This window comes from Colias eurytheme, chromosome 11, assembly GCF_061535395.1.
Source record: "Colias eurytheme isolate Ceu_HAF_F1 chromosome 11, ilColEury1 Martin Lab GWU primary, whole genome shotgun sequence".
Lineage (NCBI taxonomy): Eukaryota > Metazoa > Arthropoda > Insecta > Lepidoptera > Pieridae > Colias > Colias eurytheme.
The window spans coordinates 8,817,712-8,844,389 of record NC_142990.1 but is presented as its reverse complement, the minus strand read 5'-3'; the positions used below and the strand labels follow the sequence as shown (position 1 = coordinate 8,844,389).

Below are 26,678 nucleotides of genomic sequence, written 5' to 3'. Positions count from 1 at the left end.
CTAGGTGTTACCACTTTACGAAATTTCCAAATTTTGCGGCAACCTTTTTGGTTATCGAAGTAGTATCGAAAAATTTATTAACCGTAATTTTTATGTTAGTTGCTGTAATGATTGACCTAATGGTGAGCGATCACCACCACCCACCAACAGAACAATTAAAATAAACCATAATGGGATACTGCTAAATAAATTATAAAACGAAATTAATTATTCTGATTGCATTTAAAATAAATTAGATGGATCTTTAATATTGTAATTGCTAATTTATCACATTAAATTCGATAACTAATAATGACAGTAGTTTCCTAAAATATTTATCGCAAATAAAAAATATCGGGACAAATAAAATTTATACATAGAAACCCTACTTTACTGGTCGTGGATCGTCGTGGATCGTACCCACTTCGTATTACGGAAATCGTTCTTCGTTAAACATTCGTACACATAGTTACTATACTCTTTGCTCTTTGCATTCGTAGTTTGCGCCCAGCGCAGATTGTTGTGTCGCCTATATTACTTTTCATAGGCGTTTCAGTTAGTGTTTATATTTATCGGCTATTTTTAAACTTATGTTTATATTATACCATTTTCATGTAATAAAAAATGGCAGTGAAAATCAAAGACTGTCCTATTTGTGAAATTTAGAATTGAAGTGTAGAGTGCAACAGGCTATCAAAGACCCTTGTAAACAGAAATTATTCAAGTGTTTTCAAGATGCCTATGGATTCTGAATGCGAATGTGCTCTGGTCTCGAAAGAATGGTTGCTAACAAAGTTAAGATCAGACGAAAGGGACACAGTTTTGATTGATTGTCGAGGGTCTAACGAGTATGCTGTATCCCACATACGTTCTGCAGTTAACTTTTCGATACCCAGTATTATGCTAAGGAGACTAGCCGCGGGTAAAATAGAACTGGCGTCAACAGTCCAGTGTAAAGAGTTAAAGGCTCGTATCACGCACTGCTGTTCGAGGGGAACCTTTGTCCTGTACAGCGATGGAGCTCCGCGGGACCCAGACTCCGTGCATGGTATCCTGCTCAAACGACTCAAACAAGATGGCGTGCAGGTCGTGTGCCTCGAAGGTAATTACTTTCTTCAATTCCTTTTTTATAAGAAAATAATAATAAATTATTAAAATAATCAGCACAAAAGTTTACATGTAAATACCAATTTCCTATGATGATGCATGAACATTTAAAGTGAAGATTATGAATCAAGTGTATTATTTCTATTTAAAGCTAGAACTAGAAGACTTACTAATTTACTATTATAAGGTTTGAATGGCTCTATGTTATGTTTCACACAATAGGCTTTTTATTTTCACCTTTGTTTCTACCTATTTTTATGCAATGTATAAACCATAATAATTAACCATGTATTTAAATACTATAATCCAAATAGTATAAACACCTTTCAAATTAATAATTTATTAATAGAAATTAAATAGCATTTTAATATAATGAACATTGGATCCAAATTTTTTACATCTTGGTTCTTATTACAACACCACTTATTTTCTTTGTGGATAATTAATTGTTTAGGCAAAACAATTTCAGCACTTTTCACAGATTTCATTTAGGTATTTAAATAAGAAAAAACACCATATAAGTAATTTATAATATGTGAGCTCTTAAAAGTTAGTAGTTTATATTACTTGTAGACCAAAATTGTTTCCATATAGAATATTCCATATAATAAAGACATTTAACAAATTAATTAGTCGATTATAAGCACCATTATACATAATTTTATCTCATGAATTTGTTAACTGCGTTTTGACACAATATTTGGAAAATCTATTAAGTAGAGCTATAGGAGTCATGCTTTATATTTTTTTATCTATTTTTTTTACATTTGATGAGCACTATTAATATATTATGGACAAAAAATCAAAACTTGGTATATAATATCATTCATGTAGATTTGGAAGAAGTCAATAAAGTTTTTATTGCCTGCTCTCTGTTGAAACATTTTTTATAATGATGGTAATTCATTTAAATATGATTTTCTTGCACTGCTGACTGCTGTGCTTCTTTTCATTGTTTTATATGGGGTCAAACTATGATCGCAACATTAATTGACTAGCACAAAAGAAATATCCTGAGAATAATCAATCAAGAAAAATATGAAATTAATATGTGTTATATATTCCATGTAACAAGTTTTATACTGCCATAAAACAAAAATAAACTAAAATTTATTTAGTTTGTATGTACTATGTATAAGGGCTGATTTTTCAATCCATGGTTAAAACTTATCCGCCAAATAAAGTATTACACAATAATATTAAAATGTCACCCGTAAACTGTCAAATACGACCAAAGAATACATTTATGAAATGGTAGTTTAGTACATTATTCGACGAATAAGTATTAACCAAGGATTGAAAAATCAGCCTTAATTAATATATTTGACCACCTTTATTAGTTCACATGTGAAGTGTGAAAATGAATAAGTACAAGGTTATGGGATCAGGATGATAATCATATGAAGAGACTTTAAAACTAAAACCTACACACTTTGGGTACAGACAACTGCATGTCTGCTTGCTAAATAAATGTCCCTAATTGTAAAAAACAAATAGAATATAACAATTAATAAACCCCAACTAAAATATGTAATACCTATGTGATATATTTATGGAAATATTTTCATAATTGTTTAATATTTATTTCCCATTAATATACTCCTACTAGCGGTCCGCCCCGGCTTCGCCCGTGGTACATAATATTTACGTTTTCTCTACATAAGAACCATCCTCGTACTTCAAGGAAAATAATAAAAAAAGAATTATTGAAATCGGTTCAGCCGTTCTCGAGTTATGCGCTTACCAACACATTTTGCGATTCATTTTTATATATAAGAAAGATAAGATATTATAATTGTAGTAGTATTTAAATCAATAGAACAAGTATCGCTAAATCTTAATATTTAATTAATAAATACTTTCTTTATTACCTTATCTTCGTATAATAATATATCCATACTAATATTATAAATGCGAAAGTAACTCTGTCTGTCTGTCTGTTACTCAATCACGCCTTAACTACTGAACCAATTTGCATGAAATTTGGTATAGAGATATTTTGATACCCGAGAAAGGACATAGGCTACTTTTTACCCCGGGACATAGGATAGGTTTTATCCCGGAAATCCCAAGGGAACGGGAACTATGCGGGTTTTTCTTTGATTGCGCGGGCGAAGCCGCGGGCGGAAAGCTAGTAATATACATAATTAATGTTCTGCTAGCACTGATAACATGCAGATCATAATTAAATGTAGTAAAGTTAGTTATTGAGTAAAATAATTATATAATGCGCATTCATTGCACATGTGCTATAATTATGATGTTGGTGTTACATATCTATCTATCTAGATTCTAGACTATAATCAATATCATGGTTATTGGTATAATATTTATTAATGATTTTCTTGAATTAAGTACTAAGACATACTGTATACATAGTGCATTGCTTCATAAGGGTATAAACTTAAATTTATAAAATAAGGATTTTATTTAAGTTCGTCCCATACAAAACCGGTGAAAACTACATCAAACTACATGTGATAACATGCCACTTGACAATTGCTCAAACGAGTTCTTCTATTAACCATTAATTATTATTCATTGCTTTATTGAGCATAAAAAGTAATTTAATGCCTATGTATAATGCATGTGAAGGCAAAACTCAAGTCTCAATATGTTTTTATCACAGATATTCAAAATAAACATTCATTGATTCCTTTTGAATCATATTACATAACAATTAGCTACTAAATCGATATATTATACATGGAATATATGTTTTTTGCACGCCTCATAAGCGAAGCGTTGAGGTGGGTACTACTGTCACTTCGCGCAAAACATCTGATTTTTCAAACTTAAAATGTCTTTATGTATCATACATTGCACTTGTAAGATAATACATACACACACATATTAAGAAAAAACACTATTTTTAACGTTCATGATATTTTTGATGTCATTTTTGTTATTTAAACTAGTTAAAAAACAGTTTAAAAAAGTTCTGTCTTGGACGTCCGTGTGTCTGTATGTGCGGATCCTTTTTCTTGTTAACACGATAGCGACCGAAATACTTTACTAATCGAGTCTTTTTTTTTCTCTTACACTTGAGTATGCTCAGGAATAGAACCCTTTCATTTTTCAGGGTCTGATTCGATGTGGTTTAATTGTTATTAAATAAACAAAAATAATAATTAATAGTTAAATATTTATTAAAAAAAAATTATGAGGCGTGCACTTTTGGATTTTCCAAATTATTTTAATTATTGAATTTAATACACATAGCTAGCTGCTACGATTGTGTATGTAATGTATGTTAATTTTAATAATGAATGAATTAAGTCCAAGTTAGCATTTATTGTAATAGGTAATTTAAGATATTCTTAGTGAGTGTTTGCATGCAAATATGAATATGTTTCAAGTGGATTTGAAGAATATGAACAGTATAAGAATAATAAAAAGTAAAACAACTAAAACCCAACTACGACAAAAAACGACGCTGAAAAAGTATAAAACAAGATTTTCAGAATTCCACTATGTAGAGATAAATTTTCATGTTTGGAAAGGCGTAGTCACACGTTGTCAAAGTGCTACGGTAGATATATGTAACGTGTGACTACGCCTTTCCAAACATGAAAATTTATCTCTACATAGTGGAATTCTGAAAATCTTGTTTTATACTTTTTCAGCGTCGTTTTTTGTCGTAGTTGGGTTTTAGTTGTTTTACTTTTTATTATTTGTACTATTTTGGTGTTAAAGTGTATTTTTGGTGCATAATATTGACAAAAGTTAAATTGATGAACTAATAAAGAAGCTATGAACGAAAAGATGTGAATTATATGCCATCAGCCCATGAATACAGGTAAAGTCACAAGTAAATGCTAGTAATATATATATATATATATATATATTCAAAATGTGCAAGTAAAAAGCTTTCAAATGATACCAAACACGGCATATTTATCTTAACTTTATTTTTTTACTCTGTATGTTTTGTCCGCTAGAGGGCGCCACATTAGATTTTGTGAAACCCCATATAGCCTATAACCAGCGGACAATTAAGACGCTTCTAATGATATGTCATTTGTCGAATTCTGATAAGTAGTTTAGAAGTTACGAGGGAACAGATGAACATACATACATACATACATACATACATACATACATACATACATACATACATACATACATACATAGCCTGTCAAAATCATAACCCTCCTTTTGCTTTGCCGTAGTCGGGTAAAAATAGCATATATTATATGCAATATGCATGTTCATCAATAAATATGTTACTTTTTTTCTATTCTGATCATCTCCATGTGGAATTAATTGCTCATTTCAAGTCCAGGGAATATCAAAGTATACTTACATTAGGAGGCATATTTTTATGGCTTAAGATATTTTAAATTATGCCGATATTAATAACTCGCCCATAAATAATAAATAAAGAGCTATTAAAATAGAGCAGACAATATATTATATAATCACATTGAATATATCGTTACATTTCTTCAGTCGGTCGTGTAGGTATTCGAGCCGCTTAATAATGACGGAGGTCGCAAGTTGAGGCATCCGTTCTACCAAACGTGGGAGAGGATGTCTGTTACTTATTGTGCTCTCCAATGCGAGACGATAGATTACGATCGCAGCTCTAACGCGGACGCGTTTACGTTTCCGACCATCGCATTTTATACTCTTCTACGAATAATAACCATACATTATGTAAATAGCGCGAGTCCTGCGTGCGCTCAGAGGAAATAATATGCGTCATCGTTTTACTATAATGATTATAAATACAAATACAGCCACGTCCATGATAATATTATAAGTGCAATCTATGTCTGTACTATCACGCTGTATACGATTGCATAATGCATTTTTGTATTAGGAATTTTAGTGGTGTAAAAGCTATCAAGCTATGTCGATTTGTAAAGATCGCGTATATAAACGCGGGCGAAAGCTAGTTGCCAATGTTTCATAGCGCTCCCTGTGAATGAATAAAACTCATACATTTTTGTGTCATTTTTATCTAAAAAAACAGTTTCAGTTTTATTATCTCTCTAGAGGCAACTTGCATACGTTTACTAGCATGAGAATGAAAGTTAAATTGTATTTTTTATTTTACCAATGTTTATTAAAAAAGCATAACTATGTAAAATATATGTATTTTAACAACGAATTATTTGCTTTGGAGTTATAGTAAATATTTAAAGTATGATCAAAGGCGACCGGATGCCTGCATATGCATGGTCTTCCTCCAGCGGAAGAGTGTCGCAATTTTATTAATAAGTTCCTGTTTCATTCACGTCCTATCAATAATTTTTAATTTCGCTCGCCATATTTCGTTTTAACGTTGAAATATTATATCGCGAAAAAAAATAATAATTGGAAAGAAATAGTGTGCTCTTATTACCTTTGGGTCAATCAGTTGAAAATTTATCGGTATATAGGTAAATATATCACTTTTATTTTGGTATACGGTTCGGACAAAGAAATGTAACAGAAGCGGATACGAATCTCTGCCAATAAATATTGAATTCTGCATAAACACCGATGGTTATTGTTTCGTCCAAACAAACAGCACGTGCGCACAATTTCAGGATGTGGAGAAATCTGACCAATGTTTAACAGTTATCGTTTAATGGTATGAGAAATCTTTCGCATCTGGTCGGCTGGCTCGATCTAATAGAGGAAAATGAAATCATCACGGACGTTTTATTATCGTATCGTTCGTTTCTGAAGTGAGCTTTTGATATTATTGAGGGGATACGGAATATTTGTCATAGCTGTGCCACTAAAGAACGAAGATCAAATTTCGGGACAAAGTTTATATGAGAAACTTCTCCTTGACCTGAACACTTCTATAGTTTGTAATTGTATGCGTCTATTTATACCATACATCCAGAAGATTTGTTCATTCCGAGTAGTGCTACAATTATTTTTAAACAAACTCAACAACACAATCATAACTGATAATATAGTAATTCAAGGTGTTATATTGACTATTAAACTGTGAATGAGTCTTTTATCAGTTTATTACACGGTCGTAACTCGTAACATTGGCATTGAAGGTTTTTGCATGCTGATGTAATGTCCAAACCGCGGATTTACAGCTTTGCTAGTATTCATTGTATTTTGAATTAATTTCGTGTCGTTTCGCTACGATGACCCAGGATAAAAAATACATTTTAAAGGTTGCTCTATTGTTGTATTGTTGAATGGGTAAAGGCAAAAATTCAGCGCATTTATCATTTGAAATGAAACTAGCATAATGTTATTACTTTTATATATAAGAACTGCGATTCATTATTGAATTATATGTAAGAAAAGCGTGAATATGACTACTGTGCTGATACATAAGATGTATGATTATGAATGTACTTAGCTGTTAGTTATCATTTATTCAATGGCGCCAGAGCTATTATCGCTCTGAAATCGACCCGCTTCTTAATTGGTTCAATATGTACACAAAGCCCAGCTTTGTTGTATTTATCCCCACAGAAATTAGAGATAAATTGTTTTAAAAATAGATGGAGATCGAATTGTCTGTTTCCTATAAGTGATACGCAGACACATCATACTGGTTGTGGTTAAGGTAGAATTAAAGAAATAAGAATGGCCTTATCTTATTATCTTAGGCCTTATAATCTCATTTAATCACGAAATAACAGCTTTAGCCAGTGGGTTTACTTTGTAAAATAAGCTTTAAATTAGGTATTATAAAATTATAAGCAACTAGTGGTCCGCCCCGGCTTCGCCCATGGTACATATTTTGCAATAAAACTACTGAACTAATTTGCATGAAATACCAAATTTCATGCAAATTAGTTCAGTAGTTTAGGCGTGATTGAGTAACAGACAGACAGACAGAGTTGCTTTCGCATTTATAATATTAGTAAGGATTTGTTAAACCAAAAACAAAAAAAAATGTTTACCCAAATAATTATTGGTCGTGTAGTTCTGAAAATACACCTTATTTTTTCTAAGAAAAATGCTTCATGAACGAAATCCATTCGCTGTTTTTCCATTCTACCTCTTTCAACGTCAGTTATTTTCGGATAGCTATAAAAATCCTCTATCGGTTTGTACAAATCCAATATGAATGGCGTCAATCTGATATAGGTATTAAGTTTACGAACCAAATTACTTGTCCCTCGGCAAATTTGATTTCCTTATAATATCTTAAAATAAACTTATTATTTCTTGGACTTTTTTCATATAAACATTTTCATAAATGAATTCTCGTTCACAGAAACAATGTGTATGTTTTTTTTCAGTAATTCAATGAGTCGAACTTTTACTCACCGCTTTATTTTAAGAATATTTGATTGAACACTTAACTTTTCAATTGACCTATCTCAGCTCAATTATATTTATATCTCGCCTACGATGTTCTTCCCATGAATTGCCTTAAACTGCCTTAATTGGTCTTTATTTAGTGTGACAATAAAGTCTGTTGGGTTGAATCTGTACTCTTAGATTCAGTGATATGACTAAACGTCATAATTTTGTATCGTCATTCATAACAAAACACTTTTCCTTACTCTTTGATAGCAATTGAATATTTCCGGATTTGTAATGTAGTTTTTGTGAGATGCTCTAAAGAAGTAATTTAATAGTTTATTGCTGAATTGAGTGCAAAATAAAAGGGTGAGTGACTAGTGGCTAGGGTGTGCCAAGGTCTGTCACCTGCCGCCTACACCGCCACCCTTGGGAGCTCCTGACTATAAACCCGGACTAAACCTATACGCTATTTAGCTTTGTTATTAATATGCCATCAGAATTACGTACAATCTTACTTTTAACAACTTCCACCAGGCAGCGTAACAGAATTTATAATTAAGCTTAATGCATTTGTTTTAATTCATTCCCACAAACAATGTGCTCTAAAAAAGCATTTCAATTTTAATTGACACCGTCCGCGTCGGCAGGTTAAATCATATCACGTAATAATTCCAAATATGATCATATCAAGAAATATTACGACGTATCCAATACAGGCGTAGGCGGCTTCCATATATGTTTACAAATTCTTAAAATATATGGACGGGATACGGGATTTGTTTATTCATCTTGCGGTAAAACTGGCTCACTCCGTTATCTTTTCCTTTTGTGCGACATCACCGCGTTTGTGGTTTGTCAGTTACCACACATTACACTATTTATTCCTTTACTGGTTTCCATCACGACTCCAATTAGCCGTTAGCTTGACTTCCGGAGAATAACCGGTGCGAACGTCAGATTGGGATTTCCGCTTTACTGAGAAAGAAATTCGAGAATTTAATTAATGTTTTATACTTCACTTCCTGCATGGAACATAGTTTACGAATTTAGAAAATCAATTACCCTGCTCTTCTGTAGGTAGCGTTAAAAATATGTTTATGTATAAATATTAAATATCATTAAAAGTAGGTTAATATGCAAGATGTCATTTTGCAGCTTTGTATAGCTTTATAGAGTAGCGAGGCTCTTCTCAATTATTTTTGTATTCATTACTGGGAGTCTTTGAAAACGAGAAATCACGGCTGAGCTGAACAAGTGAATCGCAAGTTTGCTCTTCGTGGGCGTATCAAGGTTCAGCGGGCGAGGGTGTTTAATGGAGTCCTTGCTGGCGAGGACACTAGGAGGGTGGTACGCGCGGCGGGCGGTGTGCGGGGGCGGGGGCACGTTGTTTCATTGAGTGCGGCGGATGAATGGGCAGACACGATGACTCACCGGATCGATGCTGAAGCCGCGCGCCCCGCGACCCGCACCCGCCGGCAAGCTACACCAGCACCACGCGACTGCGCACAACACCCAAATTGCAACCGCTAAAGAAAAAAATACAAATTAGGTCGTCTGAACTACACATTAGTCGAGCGACGATGTAAAAGAAAAGAGATATACGCTACCTACTTTAAATGAATACGGATTTTTAATTACGAATAGTGTTGATGCATTTTGCATAGTGCTTCTGTCTATGCTTTAGAAAATGTATGTTACACAGTATCTAGATTCTAGGTAGTCATAATAATATGACCTAGAATACAAAAATGCTTAGGCCAGTTTCGTATAAGAATAAAAACATCTTTACAGACAAAATGTTGGAAAAGTACTTACGTAATGTAAATAAATATAAATTTGCTTTACGATACTTGATATTTTCCGATACGTATCAAAACACTGAGCCCACTCGAAACCAAGTTGGTATAAGAAGTTGGAGCGATTCGCAAGGTCACGCCCACGCGATAGCCCAAGTGGACATTGCCTTAAACGCCGCGTTTGTTGTGGTGGGCGCTCGTTATTTGCAAGGTTCACTATAGCATAAATTTGCACCGACGCTCAAATATGTTTGTCATCTCCGGACTTCCATGACCTGAACTTTTTGGAACGTCATTAAAACACAAACTTGCGAAAATCTAAAGTCTCGGTGTGATAAACAACACAAAGCAACAAAAATAACTCAAATCAAGGGTTCTTTCGTACATTGACATTGAGTAATAGCGGTTTTCATGAATACGATATGAACAGAATAAATAAGATATGGCCCATAGTCACGGATCGTAATTTTTTGCTCTTTACCTTCAGTGACCTACTCGAATTCGACTAAAAAAAGGAATATAAACACATCATTATTGACAGCTACCTATGCTATCGTACAGGCTACTTCTGTTTTGGGTGCTAATGTATCTATAGATGTAACATGTATGCATGATGCGTGGTACGACGAAGTGGGCGACATTAGCATCACAATGGTGGCGAACAGCCGGAAGTAGGCCTGACGCACCGGACGTTTTGTCGGTGTCTTCCATCTCTCATCCTTATAAATTCGAAATTAAAACGTGCTCATTTTTAAAAGATGCCTCTCATACCGGGAATTAACCTTTAACATGCCGCTCGCTATTGAATTCCTTTCCGAGAAGAGTACGAATCTATCGGAATTTCAAATGTCGGTGGGCACTGGGCATACGTTGGACGTGCCGTTCTGAGATGTATAACGTTCTGATTATTTAGTTACAAAACTTGAATGCTTCTACAGCGATCCAAATGTATAAAATCCTTACCAAAATGTATTTCAGTTGCATTAAAATTTACGATCTTATTATTGCACGTATTTTTATAATCTTCCTGATACTTTTGATGTCATATTAAAATTTTAAGACTTTTTTAGCAGATATTAGCCATTCTAGCTATATCAGTTACAGCATGAACATGTTAGAACAATTTGTTTGTTAACAGGTGATTTTGCGGAGTTCCGGCGGGCCTACCCGGAGTGGTGCAGCGAAGCGGGGGCTCAGCACTTACCTCACTTACCGCTCATGGGCTTACGGTCAGTACAGCTTTGGTGTCGACGACACCGATATCTTGATAAATATATCGTTATCGCATGTTTGGTAAACGTTGTGTAATCAACACGCGGGGGCACACCAATTTCAATCATGGAGTTTTGTTTATTGAGCTTTTATGTCAATCTACGTACACCTTCACAAGTTAATTTAGTTGCACTTACCTCATCGGGTGGTCTTTATGAATCTAAGCTATTTAATTATAGATGTCCTATTTTAGCAACATAAGCACAAAAACTGACTGTTGTAAAAACAGTTTTAATACGTCGTATAGTTGGAGCCGTTATTAGCAATATTACATCCACGTCGAAGGAGTTGCGCAGGCAATCTCTCGATAGTCATTAATTATGCGAACGGTGGAAAAACTAGCACGCGTGGGAATCCGATTTCATGCGCGTGAGACTCACCATTCAGCTTTTATCGGAAAAAGCCGCCTCCGGACCAAGTACTCGTTCCAAATGCCGACTCTCTCCAAGCGATTACGTCGACTTGTCTTTAGTGATAAATATATTGCTTTCCAATAATTTAAGGACCTTCAGCGTTATCAGCACTTCCTTGGTGTAGTTGTTCGTTTAATTAAAAATAGGTAATAAAAATATTCGATTACATGTAATTCGGGTCTGCTGAATTTATTATGCAAAATTAAGAAATCTATACATGTATGTGTTATATTTTGAGCTTACTTTTAATTTAATTAGTTTAGGTTTACCGCACCAACTCGTTCATATTAGGTACATTTATGCAAAAAGAACCTTGGGCAACTTTTTTAATAATTATTTAAAAAACTGGAAAAAAACACTCCTTCTGTCTTTCATTAAAAGTTTCGAGTGTTTATTTAAGAAGTTTATTAAAAATCCAATTAATAAATGAGAATCCTACGTGGCCTTACTTCTGAAGTAGTAATTCGTTATTACGTAACGTTATTGTTTTGTTAACTTCGTCGTCTTCCGCAAATCGAAGAATCAATTGAAACTTGATCGACGTGGGAGCTTTGTAAATATAATATACAGTATTTATACTTAAGTGATTTCTACAAAATTAAATTGTGTTACGACTTACGAAGTTACGAACGATTGGAGAATTAAATTTTATTTGTACGACGAACTTTTTATAATTTATGAAAAATTAAATAATTTCCATTTGGTCATATTTATATTTTGAGTTTACTTGGTAAATTTGAGCAAGTTATAATGATATTGTGGAAGTCAACTTCAATATTCAAAATATTTTGTACCAATTCCCAAAATTTCTGAAATAATGTAAAAATACGTTGAAGAAGCGATAATAGGATTAAAAATAAAAATAACGATAATATGTATGATATAAATAGGATAAAGCGATAACGTAATTTGCACCTCTGATAATTTTACACTAAAGCAAAGTGGAAATATTGGGGGTGATGATCTCATTGAGAAGAGAGTTTATTATTATGAAATAGTTTAGTAAATAGACAACTATAATACGTAGGTTTCATTTATAAATATTAACAACCAATAAAAGGGCGTTATTCATAATACCTACGTACGAAACTGTTAATTAAACGCCTTTCATTGTTCTACATTTGGTGATGTAATGCCAATATCTTGGTTACGTTTCACAAGCAATTAACATTGCACGTGTCAATTGATACTGGAGGTGACTCGTACTTTACGCGCTTGTATGAAATATTCCATTCACTAGCAATCGTTGTATGACTGGTTTTGTTCACTTATTGCGTTAATTCAACGTTTTTTTCAAAAATGAAATCGGTATTAACTTTGATATTTGAAACCTCTCTAGTGTTATTACATCTCGGTAATAACTAATAAACGGTTTACGTAAATCGTAATAATACAAATTATAAAAATGTACACGCTTACATCATAGCGATAGGTATGTTCCGGCGTTAATTAAACTCGGCAAGTCGTGTTTTGTGGCAAGTTGAGTGCACCATAAACGTTAAGAACATGGTTTTCTCATGAAGCGCTCTCCCCAGTGTTCCGGTGAGGCCGAGTGGCGCATTGCAGTCCACTTGACATTAATAAAAAGCGCTCGGTTAATAAACCCATTCATCATTACCATTTGTGCCTACGTCGCTACGGTCTCATTGAGCCGAGTGTGCGCTTACCTCACCAACCATTGCATTAGAGAAACGGCTTGCGCGTTCAATGGCATACGCTCCATTCATGCTACGTGTGCGCTCACGGAAATCACCGCTCACTATTCAGTTTTTCGCCTCGCAAACTAAAATAGTATTTATTACACAGTACACAACGCACGGTCGCTATGAGCTCGACGTTTAAATTCATTGATACGAATCGTATTTCTGTCATTGATTTCGAGCGTACGACGATACGTTGTTCTAATATAAAATTATTTGCCATACATCCTTTGAACTTTAACGCCTACGTTCACGAAATTCAGGCGTCGTTTCTTGTCTATAAATAGATATATTCAATTTTGTGCTGAAAGTAAATTTAATTTTAATCACACCCACGACTCGCTCGTACGGTGAGGCCTACACGTGATTTTGAGTGGGTTTGTAACATTATAAATAACTTGAATGTTGTACCTGATACCGAGGCTTGGAGCGCTTTTCATCCTAATTATATAACGATTGTTCGCAATTTTGTTACGATTTCAAGAACGGATCAATCTTGAATGCTCAATGAAAAAGCGTAGTAGTGTACTTACCTACTATGTAACTCGACTATACCCGTTCGGTTGATTGCATGGGAAGACTGACGTCAAACAGGGCCGTTATATTAATAAACATTTAACAGTAGCTAAATTACGACAGTAAACACAATCTGGTAATTGTATTTGTTCTGTTTATAACATAACGTTAAAATATGTGTAGGGACTACAGAAACCTGTGTTTAAAGGCCAATATTGAGTATTTCACGGCATGGTGGTTTGCTTAATGCTATTTACGGTATTCATTGAATTAAAATAGCATCTGTTAAGTGAGAAATCCAAACAAACATAATTTTAGATTTCCATGTGTGAAAAGCTGGTAGCAGCAAACAATGGTGCAAAATTCACGCAGTATTCTACATAAGTACTATTGATAGATAATGATAAATGGTTTGAAATTTGAATATTATTTTTTATTTATATTAGAAATGCTTTGTTAGAAGATCTTCAATGTTGGTGATGAATGTTGACTAACGGTCATTCCAATGTTCATTTTAACCTTGTACACTTATTCATTTTTAAAATAAAATGAAGCAAATATGGAGGCATATAATTATTAACGCTCATTTGCCTCGCTTAAAAGGACCCAATAACCATCTACACAGCCTGAAATTGATTGAGAATCGTTGATGATATCCATGTATAATCTCCTTAATTCGTATTCCACGGCAATTTATCAATCTGTATTACAGTAACTCACGCGAACACAAATTAATCTACCCAAATAACAGTTTCAAGGACAAACGTAGGACAGATGTTATCGAGCGATGATTTCGAGATCCTGGTTGACTCGCTGCTCGCCAGTCAGGCCAGAGTCGGCAGGTTATCAGCGAGACGTCACGGCGACGTCAGCACGCGACCGAATGCTTCATTCACGAATTTACAGTGGCCACTTGCGTGCATTGCACGTCTCACTCCACATTTACATTTATTTATCAGGAGCGTATCATCGCCTGAACGATCATGACTCAACCATCGTCACGTTTAATAATAAATTTTACCAGCGTACAGCTAAAAATATGGATGACCGCTTTCATTTTTATACCAGGATACGTTCGCGAGTGTGTTATAGGATGTGCTATATTCATAACATTCAATCATTCATACACAGGGTGACTGGTAATTCGACGTGATCCTTCAAAGGGTCACTAGAGGTCATTTGCAACAAATTAAGTCCAGCTAACCAGGGGTCAAAAATGGATGGTTATTGAGCTATGACCCTTTTCTTTTTGAGGTGATGCAAGTTTTGGGCAAGTTTTCTTTTTTAACTGATCGCTCATTCTTCGGCTTTCAAAAAATATCAAGTGAATGTTAACAGTGTAGTAGTTTTTTCATAATAATTGTTTTTGGTAAAAAGGCAGAAAATATTCATATCAAAATCCGTCATAGCTCATAACCATCCATTTTTGACCCCTGGTTAACTGGACTTAATTTGTTGCAAATGACCTCTAGTATAACCCCTTTGAAGGATCACGTCGAATTACCAGTCACCTGTATGTATTCGTTATCTTTTAAATTCCGGTGGTTGTAGTATTTTATAGGAAGTCAAATGAAGTTTATCTCTATTATCTCTCCAGTGTCTATCAGAGTCTTTCGCAGAAACAAAATATAAATAATATATGTTTTGTTTTTTAAGAAATATACGTGATTGACGGATCTTTATCTTGAATTTCAGTAAATAGGTAATTGATGTTTTAAAATTGTAAACGTTTGGCTAATGACGAACTCGTATAGCCTGGTGCAATAAGACAATTTTTTATTTAAAACGAATGTATGATTTCAACTATCTATCAGCAAGAAGTCGTCGCTATTGCGGTTACGTCATAATTGATACCATAATGAACGTTAATTGCGAAGTATATACCGGTGTACAATTGTATAGACGTACTCTTACACAGTACATGATTAGCATACACGGTAATGGCAGCACAACTATGGTATGCTATAAAATTGTAAATTTTAATATGCCATTGTCTCATAGGCAAGTCGTTCCGCTCATGGCGTTGTTTTTATTAGTGTTCACATTGCAAATATATTCAAGGTTGGCATTCATTCATAGGTCGCCATGAACGAGACGAATACGTTGTCGCAGCAGTACGCCGTAAACTTTATCGTTTTTTTGTATGGCGTCACCGAAAATCATAACGTTATGAGTTTTAACTTTTTTATCTAAACAAGCATTTGTTAATGATCTTGCTCGCTATTCAAGAATGAGCCTATATTGTAAAACAAGGATTGTAAAACAGCCAAATACTGAATGAAACGATAAGCTGCCGTTGTTGCTGCGTGTTATGAATTCGCAATGCAATTAAGGTATTTATCTTAATAACATTGATTGTTATTACAAACGCTAGTTATCTTGGTTCGTGAAAATGGAAAAATTTATTGATTAAAACCTTTGAATAATTAAGGACGAGAATATGAACTGATGGGTGTTTTCAAATGATATTTTTAACTCGATATTTTTAAGGTAGAGCTGCTTAGTAAAGTAGTAATTTTACTCTATTACATGTTATTACTAAAATGTGTTAAATCCAAATGATCAAACGAAAGCAACACGCACGCACACATGTGCACACAACACAAACAACAAACGCTCTCGCTTCTTTGTCCGGTCGATTTCGCTCGTTAAAGTCCTGACAGGATGGTAACTAGTAAGTGAGGTATTAAAAAAGCGTCCCTTGCAGGCGGTCATTGGCGTCGGGTGGGTCGGTCCGCATTCCTCTGCGCTGGCGCACCGCACGCAACCGCACGCCTACACGTATCCGACCCACACTCCACTCGATGTTAACCGAACCGATCGCGATGCCACTTTCTTCTTATCACCCCGGCCGGTTCGAGCGCTCTTCCATTTCGGCCGCGTTATCGAAGGCACTAAACACGTTATAGGACTCGTTCATTAATAACACGAGCGAGCCGTGTCATGGCTTCCGGTGCTCGCCCCTCCGTTCAAATATGAATTGTATTCGCACGAACGTACTGACACTTCGATACAAATATGGCTGAGAATTATGATTATTATTTATTCCATTCGGAGAACGTGCCGTTTTTTCGCTCATGTAGAGATAAGTTAACTTATAATTTAAATATTTACGAAATACTCTATACACTGCAGTCTGCAGAATACATAATTTCAAGAATTACCTTAATAATTATGTAAATAATTTTTCACTTATTTTATTCATGGGATAATTATTTTTACTCGTTAGAGTGACGTCAGTCACGTGAGAGGAAGACAAACAAACAAACACAATTTTGAATTTATTATTAAATATAAATATTAGTAAAGATTCGGTGAGATGTAACATTATATATGTGAATATCTTTAGATTATAAATAATTAACTGTGAAATCATTTCAAGGAATCATAAAACGCGACATCATAAAAAATATACCTACACAGAAGCTCGCCCTTCTTTAGATTGAATTCTATTTTCGTAACAACAATGGAATAATTGTTCGTGGGCTATATTTATTAACAAAAGTGTATACAGGTGCTTTCGAGCCGAGTGCGAATCTCACCCACACGTAAATCGATTTAATTCACTGGTACGAGCGTTGTCATTATTAGATCAGTTAGATCAGCGAGCGTGGGCGGGCTGAATGGTCGTGTTGGCTCGCCCACGCTCGGCCCACGCGCCCTGTGCCCACACAGCGCCTGCGAATTCGCTGACCGACTGCTACATTCATTACTACTTTATACTTTTGTTTATTTATCACAATTGTCGGAGGACACGCACCATTCATGCGCTCGCTGGCTAATGAAATAATGCCTATGTACTTTGTTGGCTTCTTTTGAATTAGAATTATAGCGCAGTACATACGTCGTACGTAGATTAACTTGCCTACTATTGTAACTGGCGGAAAACGTCGTATTGTTTATTAATTGTTTGTCAATTATAAAACTTTTTCAAATTGTAATGAGGTATCATGCTATTAGTATAATTGATTTCACCTATTTACCATAAACTTAAGAGAGACTTATTAAAGAAAATTCACAAAGAAAAAGAATACTACTTTCGATGCATATAGATACGGCGTTTCTGCATACACACTTAAAATATTATAAGCTATTATAATAGCTTTGATATTCAATAGAGAGAGCTAGATGGAGTCTTGACATATATCCTAAGTGGATGATTTTGCTATTAGTTGCCAAGACTTGCTTCTGATGTTGGTTAGTTGCTTAGTTTGGAACTACCACAAAGGCAAATATAACAGTTTCATATTTTAGTTTAAACCTGAAAGTTGGTGAGCAGTGCATGCATGTTTGTTCCTCTTTCACGGGAAAACCATTGTATGGATGTTGATAATACTTGGCAGTCATGTAGCATATGTACTAGAATAATACCTACATAAGGTATAAAAGTACGTGGTTTTGCAGAATCATTCGCGGGTGAAAACGCGCGGTACAGCTAGTTTATACATTGTGGTAGCATCAGGATTATAATATGCTGTTACTAGCAAATTGTCGATAGCATAATGCAACAATGAAAAATGACTGTCAATGAATGCAGTGAATAAACTTGCCGTCACTCGCGTGCCTAGCTAATTTGATTGTTTTCTAAATGGCATACTAAATGGCGGCGCGACGGTTGAGAAGGCGAATTCGGAAAAGTATCGCGTGGGAGCAGACGCGTTGGCGTCAAACGAGCTCCAGGGGTGGGTGTGGGGGGGAGGGGGCGTAGAGTAAGGACGCGCTGTGTGGGCGGCCATTGATCCACGGGGGCAGGTGAATGGAGAGCCCCGGCCTACACCCCCATTGAGCACAGCAGCTCCGCTATCGATCGCCGCTCGGCCGGGCTCCCCAGCCTGCCTGAGCACTTACGAGAGACCTTCACGACTTTCTATGATGTAACGCTTTATAGGTCGCCTAATCGCTCATTGTTTTGTAGCTAGGTTTTAAGGTCGCCATGAAACATTGTAAGGAAAGTACACTTGGAAATGAAATTCGAGTGACGAATGGTCTCGGTTGATTGTTGGAGCTGATATGAGGAGCTATTTATTGCTTTTCCGTTTAACATGGCTTCGGTTTAGAATAACAATTTCTGTTATACAAAGCACCGGTATTTGTATCTTGATGTGGTTTGTCATAAATTTCCATTATGGGGAACGAAATCCGAAATTCAATAAACACATATAACATTATTAATGTCGGAGGAAAATTGTGTATACGGATAATTTTAATTTTAATAGGAATTGCTTTCAGGAAATATAATTGTATTCAAATGAATACTCAATTAATTTAACTTGAATGCTTATACATTATTATACTTTATTCGTCATAAGATATTATCAAGGTGTTCAAAAGCGTTATACCGTGATCATACTCAATTATTTTGTTTATTTTACAGAAATTTTAATAAAACATTAGGTATACTGACACAATAAGGATTTTATATTATTATTCTTTTAGATGTATTATTATTATTTTAGTACACATTCTAATCTACATCTAATCATACAACAACACAATACTTGTGATTACAGGAGAGACGTACACTATTATTTGTTAACTTTGCAATTTGACCAAGAACATAAGATCCAACTCCTTATAACAAAATATTCATGGTACAATATCGTTATTCCAGGTCGCTCCGCATCTCTGGCTCGGGCAGCGACGACGCACTTTCCTCCGGCTCGTCATCAGAGTGCGAGGACACGCACACGCACGTGCAGCAGGACTTCCCCATCGAGATCCTGCCCAATCTGTTCCTTGGCAACTCGACGAACAGCGAGGACTGTGAGGCTCTAGCCAGGCATAATATAAAGGTGAGAGTGAGATGCCTGTATTGCAAACTACCTTTTTTGAAATTGTATGTCCTAACTTGGGAAATTTTTAAATCTTAGAAAAATATCGATCACGAGGCGGTATTCCAATCCGCTTCTTTCGTCTTTAATTTTTTCTCATTTATAAAGCATTTTCATCAATGCTATAGAACTAAATATTAAAAATGTCCTTACTTCTTTAAGAATAATATTTCTGTTTTAATATTGGTCTGATACTGTTTAAATTATTTGAAAATATTGGTCCAGTAACCGTATAAGGATATTAAAGTGGAGCCCATTCATAAATACACCTTTAGCAATATAACCTAGTTTCACTTACAGATAATTATAATCACCTCCACAACCGTAAAGTTCTAATCAAACGTTTTTCGCGCTGCAATTTAGCATCCGTATGAAAAGTAACTCATGTTCACCCATCAATTATGGTACCTCAATGTAATTACCGCGTTGTAGGAAGGTCGCTGAATAAATTAAGAAATAAAACGTATTATTTGTTTCGTTTTCAGTACGTGCTAAACGTGACGCCGGATCTTCCCAACACGTTTGAGGCGGAGGGCTGCGGGATCAACTACCTGAAGATACCGATCGCGGACCACTGGAGTCAGAACCTGGCTGTACACTTTCCGCAGGCGATACGGTTTATTGGTGAGGATACTTTATTTACATTTCTCTATAGTCTTATAATCTAGAAAAACTAAGACATAGCTTTAATATTCCTGAGAATTTTTTAAAGAATAGAAAAAAAACAATGAATCGACGAGGCGGGACTCGAACCATTTCGACAACCAGATTCTCCAGAGAAATAGAATTTCTTCTACTCTATAATTTCTCTTTCGTTTTTATGTGTCTAAAGGTAAGTCTTGTCTTCCTCACAGGAAGATGGTAGATTTGTCTGTACTACATATCTATTTTAAGATTGTGGGTTTTACACGCTTCAGAAGAGTTTCATATTCAATTTGACCTTTATCTATTATTATAGATGTTTATTTCTAAGAAACTGAGTTATCTCGTTGGCGGAAATTGAATGCGGTTTGCTATTTTTATACCTATTGTTTATCTTCGAATTAGATATTATACGTAAATAGGATAACGGATATCATAGAAATTCTTCTGTCTTTCACAATTGTTGATGTTATTGATAATTCTGAATATATTAAGTCGAGTGCACACGGAAACCCAAATTGATATCCAATGGATATCCATTACCGATAATCTGATATTTAAAGTTATCTATAAAAACACTCGTAACCTTCAGCTTTATCACCAACTATAATATCGTAAATACGACTGATTATCGTTAACTGATACAAAAAGGAAACCATTTTCGAATAAATGAAAATAATCTGATAATAAATCAATAATCGCCGGAAGTCAAATGAGCAGGTGGCAACAAATGATGCCCGGTGCATTCGTAATTAGCGGATGTGATATCAATTATCAACAAAAAATGTCAATGGATCTAAGAATCAATGGGTTCATTGCGCCGGGGTAGTCAAGGTTTCATTGAAAATATTGTGTAATTAACTTTTTGCTTCTTATATGTGGGTGTATGTTAATTGCTTAGTAAAAACGATAGTAGACAATTATGTTCGTTTCTTGGTTCTAGTATCAATTTGGGTATCCGTTGAGTAATGTAGACTGTAAATGATACCCGAGAAAGGACATAGGCTACCTTTTATTGCGAAATATGTACCACAGGCGAAGCCGGGGCGGTCTAGTTATACATAAAACTAAATTATATACTACTTCGGCTGTCTATTGAGTATTGAGCATACATTAAAAAAATTTCCAACATCGATTTTCACATTAATTGACACCATCAAGTTAAAATCTACTTGTATGCACGTATGTCAACATGTATTGAACATCATAACAATATTACCGCCTGTTAACATTTATTGAAAGGAGCATTCCATTCTACAGAAGATGCGACGTCGCTACGCACAATCATGTCAACATATTATATTATTTCTAGGTGTCCCCACCCTACATCTAGTGCCATTACTACACTGTGCAGTATTTCATGTGTCATTCCCTTGTCCACAGAGGAAGCGATGTCAGCACATTGCGGCGTGCTAGTACACTGCGTGGCGGGCGTGTCCCGCTCCGTGACCGTCACACTCGCGTATCTCATGCAACGACATCGCCTCTCGTTACGCGACGCGTTCGAGCTAGTTCGTTCCCGCAAGACGGACATCGCGCCGAACTTCCACTTCATGCGGCAGCTGCACTCGTTCGAGCGGGACCTCGGCCTCCACGAGCGCAGCGCCCCACTGAGTAAGGTCTGCGCTTTGTATCTACGTCCTTATCCCCCCCGTCCTTTGGTTGCTGTGTAATGTCCCGCTGTAGCGCGCTGTGTTTTTGTGTGTTTATGGTGTGATTTTGTTTGCTGTTTAGTGTATGTTGTGTTGTTATTGAATATTTGTTTTGTTTTGTTTTGTGTTATCAATTCTGTAGTGTTCATGTTATTTTTTTCTGGAAATTATTTTTTTATTACTTGTTTGCGGTTTAGAATTACATTAGTATATTTGTAGTTTTTATATTAGTAGTTTTAATGTCATCTATTAAAAAAGTATAGCGCATAGTTGTTATAGATACTTATACAGAGAAAATATTAATTTTGACTATTAAGCATTATTGCATATTATATTTGCTCTTTAAAGCGTTATATTCCAAGATTCAGAAGACATTTTTTACCTATTTTATCAGTCATTAATGTTTTCCTAAATATCCTTTTCACTTCTCAATAACCCCATCTATAAGTTTACTTTCCTATTATATCTCAAACACGTACTAACATGCTCCTATCTATTGCTGCAGGTGCTGGAGGGTCTGGGCGTGCGTGAATCAGCCGCAGCGGACCCGTGCGGGTGCGCACCGGTCGGCGTGTCGCCCGACTCCGGCATTGAGTTCGACCGCTGGAGTGCGGCTCGGGACACGCCGCAATGACACTTCGGTTGTGACCTGCTGCAAGACCAACAGCAACAGCAACAACAACAATAACAGCAGTGACTAGTGCGCTGTAGATTAGTAGACTTTTCGCTGACACGCTACCCTAGAAGCAACAAAAACCCCTTCCCCTAGCAACAAATGAACAAAATTAAACAAATGAAGAACGACTCCGGCATCGAGTTCGACCGCTGGAGTGCCGCACGGGACACGCCGCAATGACACTTCGGTTGTGACCTGCTGCAAGAAGATCAGCAACAGCAGTGACAGGAGTGCGCTATTAGTAGACTTTTCGCTGACACGCTACCCTAGAAGAAAAAAATTGGTTGTCTGTAAAGTCGGTTTACTGACGATAGTTGAACGTGATAACGTCTTAAGGCCGATTGTGCTTCTTTGTCGGTCGTTCCGCGCTCTCGCTTGCACTATGGAACGCCTCAGAGCGAGGTAACGCCGCATGAGTCATGTTTTTACGTGCGTGCAGCCGGCTCTATCGAATTATAAGACGTTGTCACGTCAGAAACTTCCCTCTCAACCCAGAACTTAGTAGTGACACGCCTATATCGATCCAATCTCAAGAACTACATCGCCACCTGTACCGTTTCGCTCAGGACACGCAGCCTTAGAAGCGACAAAATCCACCTTCCCCTAACCATAACTAAATAGTGATGCACCTACAATCTGCAGAACGTTGGCACGCTGCATTATCACTTCGAATATTCCGCTGCATTGACGAACCCTGGAATACTTTAGTGTAACTCCTGTTCTAACGCATTAGTGACGCCCTCTTAGGAATAACACTTTCAACACTTAAAGACTATAGTGTCACTCGAGACATCCCAGATTTGTCCATCGTCCCATTTATATTTCTGGAATTTTCCTACAATGCTACCGCCTGAACTATACCTCAATACAATAAATAGATCACTTCTCACTTCCCTTGGCGGTGTCTCGTCGATATTTCTAAAATATTTTAGAATTCATTTCATAAGATGACGCGTAATCGCATTTTATGTCAGATAATGTAAACAAATTTCAAATAGAATCAATACTTACAATAATTAATCTTTATTTCTTAGTCTGAAATAATATGTGTATGAAGAAATTTATAAATAAATTTGTTTACATTGTCAATAGGGACAAATAGTTTTAAATAATCTCGCCGGCGAGAAAATAAATTTTATATTGTAGTTGTTATTTAAGGCCAAAATTGTATGTACATGATTAATGTCAATTTTTGAATATTCCATTTGAAACAAAGAAATATATTATCCAGAGATGAAATATGTTTTACTTGTATTAAATGGCTTCTATTATTATATTAAAATATGTGTTTCTATGTGTGAGTGTATTAAAAAGTTATTACGTCGAGATCTCAATATTTGGGAGTATTATCTAATTAAAATATTCAAAAAGTGACACGTTTAAAAATAAGAAAGGGGACATGAAGCGATTATGCGTACACCGAGACAGGACTACAGAAGGTACAAACGGTTTGTGCAAACAGCGCAATAGTACAAAACAAAGCGTGATGTAGGTCATAACTAATAGAGTACACTTTATGTGCGATCGTCGCAACCCCGGGACGTAGTTTATAATGTTTACAGCACGTTATAACACGCCGCGATTCGACACTAGGATACGTTAGCACCTTAGCAATAGTGCCAGATGTAATATTGTAATACGAATATATTAATATTAAGGATTTTATAAGTTTGATATACGTTAGGATAATGGATACGCGATGCATTCCTGACCACGTTTCTTCCATTGTATGCATTTGTGTCCATTCGTTTTTATGCAAGATTTTATTTTTACTTTTTTTATGGATTCGTTCTGTTCGTCTTATCTATCCTCCATGAGGATATTTCTGTCGGCTCCGGCCGGTTTGTGCCACTGATTAACAGATGTTTATGTTTTACACTTGTCACGTACGTAGTTAGCCGTAGATAGACATTTAATTAGTCGCTCGTTAAAACGCTCGGTCCATGGTTAGTGGTTGTTGATCATTGTCGTTTGATTGAACAACGTATTTTAGAATTGTATTGAAATTAGCGTAACAATGATAACTTGACAATCAACGTTACCGTCCGTAAGCAGTTAACTCTTAACGGCTAATTAAATGTATGTTTAGTTGACGAGCCCGGCTCGTTACCGATAGTTTGGTGCAACTACACCGAAAATACTGTATTGTATTAACGTTCGTGGAAAACATTTTATGTAACCGAGTGCTTCTTACAATTCTTCCATTGTTATTTAAATGTGATTGTAAAGTATGAATGTGTGTGTGTTGTGTTTAACAGTGTACATTCACACAAATATAATATTTACATTGACCACTGACATGCGGTGTTCCTCGTATCGTACAGTCGACGCGTAACAACAAATATCATTGTCTTTGTAATGTTATGTGTGACTGTATCCCTACTACTGTATCTGGTCCTTTTCAAATAAATAGATACGAAAATATTATTTTACTTCAGAGAATATTTACGAAAAGGATAGATTTTAATAAATTATGCTGCAGTTTATTTTTATACTGATGTTCTTAACTTGATTCTCGAATAGCAGTGCCACCATGTACACGACTTAGATTTTATCGTTCGTCTCTTATTTAAGTATTCGTTAAAAGAGTATGTTTTAATCAATTATAGGTTCAATATAATAGTCGATGTGTATTTTTCTATGAATTATAAAACAAAACTTCAAGTCTTAATAATGATACATTACTGCTGGATTTCATAACCAGTATATAATATATTGTGGTTCGCCATATTTTTATTTGGTAAGAACTATATGCTGTATCCTCATTGGCATATAATATTTATTTACTTGCTGTTAAACAAAAAATATATTTTTATATAGAAACTAATTTCGTCGTCTCTTTAAGTGTGTAAATAAAACAAGCTTTAACATTAAGTATAACTATAAAGTAGTTAATTGTTACGAATTGTAAATTTGTTTTAGGTTTAAGAAGTATTATCGAGATTCAGCTTCCTAAACACTCAATGCCAATTTATAAAGAATCAACAATTATCAAAACCGCCTTTAATTTTAAAGTCGTTGAACACTCGTTATAGGATCACTGTAGGCGGAACTTGCGACGGTATTCACCTCGTGCGAGCGGTTATGGTGTAATTGTAAGCTTTAGTTGCACGATGTTATAAAGAATTTTATATTTCTAAATATATCTAAATAAATGGTATATAAAGTAGTGCACAAAATCACCAAATGTGAGGCGTGCGGCGTTCCGTCGCGGTTGGTATCACAGAAGTTGAGATATTCTTGTACCTGTGTATATTATGCTAGTTCTGTTTATTACATAATTATATGTGTATGTTAAACGATGGAGTTGATAACATTTTAGATATCTTTTAGTGCTTTTTTCTATGGTGCAATTGTTAAAATCCTCTTAACCGCCCTGAGTTTATGGCGTTTTGTAACGACTGCACAAAGGTGCAATTTTTACATTGTAGATCAAGTGAAGTTTGTAGCAGCATCACGCCACATGGCACATGTAATATTATTAACCTTGAAACAAAATATAAACACTGTTAAATTATTTATGCATTTTATTTTTTTCCTCTACCTCTAATCTAATTCATTGTGACTAAACAGCATCAAGATAGAGCTTTAAGCTCTAAAAACCTGCATTGCGCCGCTCCTACTGGCCTTAGCGTCCTCTATAAATGGGCTATCTGACACCGAAAGTATTTTTCAAATCAGACCAGTAATTCGTGAGATAAGCGCGTTCAATCAATCAAACAAACAAACTTCTGCTTTATAATATTATTTAATACTAGCTTTCCGCCCGCGGCTTCGCCCGCGTTTTCAAAGAAAAACCCGTTCCCGTGGTTTTTCCGGGATAAAACCTATCCTATGTGTTAATCCAAGTTACCCTCTATATGTGTGCTTAAT

The 26,678-nt window shown here is 35.4% G+C and overlaps 1 protein-coding gene across 2 annotated transcripts; it reads left to right on the top strand.

The window, feature by feature from the left end:
• Positions 1-476: 476 nt before the first annotated feature.
• LOC149904767 (dual specificity protein phosphatase Mpk3-like) lies at positions 477-26,322 on the top strand. 2 transcript variants are annotated; one of them, XM_090106838.1, is made up of 6 exons: positions 477-1,081; positions 11,242-11,332; positions 19,616-19,796; positions 20,321-20,459; positions 21,861-22,091; positions 22,635-26,322. In XM_090106838.1, exons 1-6 carry the CDS (start codon positions 715-717, stop codon positions 22,658-22,660), a joined length of 1,035 nt encoding a protein of 344 aa, XP_089962964.1. In that variant the 5' UTR covers positions 477-714; the 3' UTR covers positions 22,661-26,322. The 2 variants fall into 2 exon arrangements, with proteins under 2 accessions (XP_089962964.1, XP_089962962.1); XM_090106836.1 differs by having other exon boundaries at positions 21,861-22,096.
• Positions 26,323-26,678: the final 356 nt, after the last annotated feature.

What these genes read in the sequence shown, in the direction of transcription:
- LOC149904767 (XM_090106836.1), top strand. Translation starts at nt 715, where the DNA reads ATGCCTATGGATTCTGAATGCGAATGTGCTCTGGTCTCGAAAGAATGG. An exon ending in GCAGGCGATACGGTTTATTG is followed by an intron (nt 20,460 to 21,860) that starts GTGAGGATACTT and finishes CCTTGTCCACAG; the next exon opens with AGGAAGCGATGTCAGCACAT. An exon ending in GCAGCGCCCCACTGAGTAAG is followed by an intron (nt 22,097 to 22,634) that starts GTCTGCGCTTTG and finishes CTATTGCTGCAG; the next exon opens with GTGCTGGAGGGTCTGGGCGT.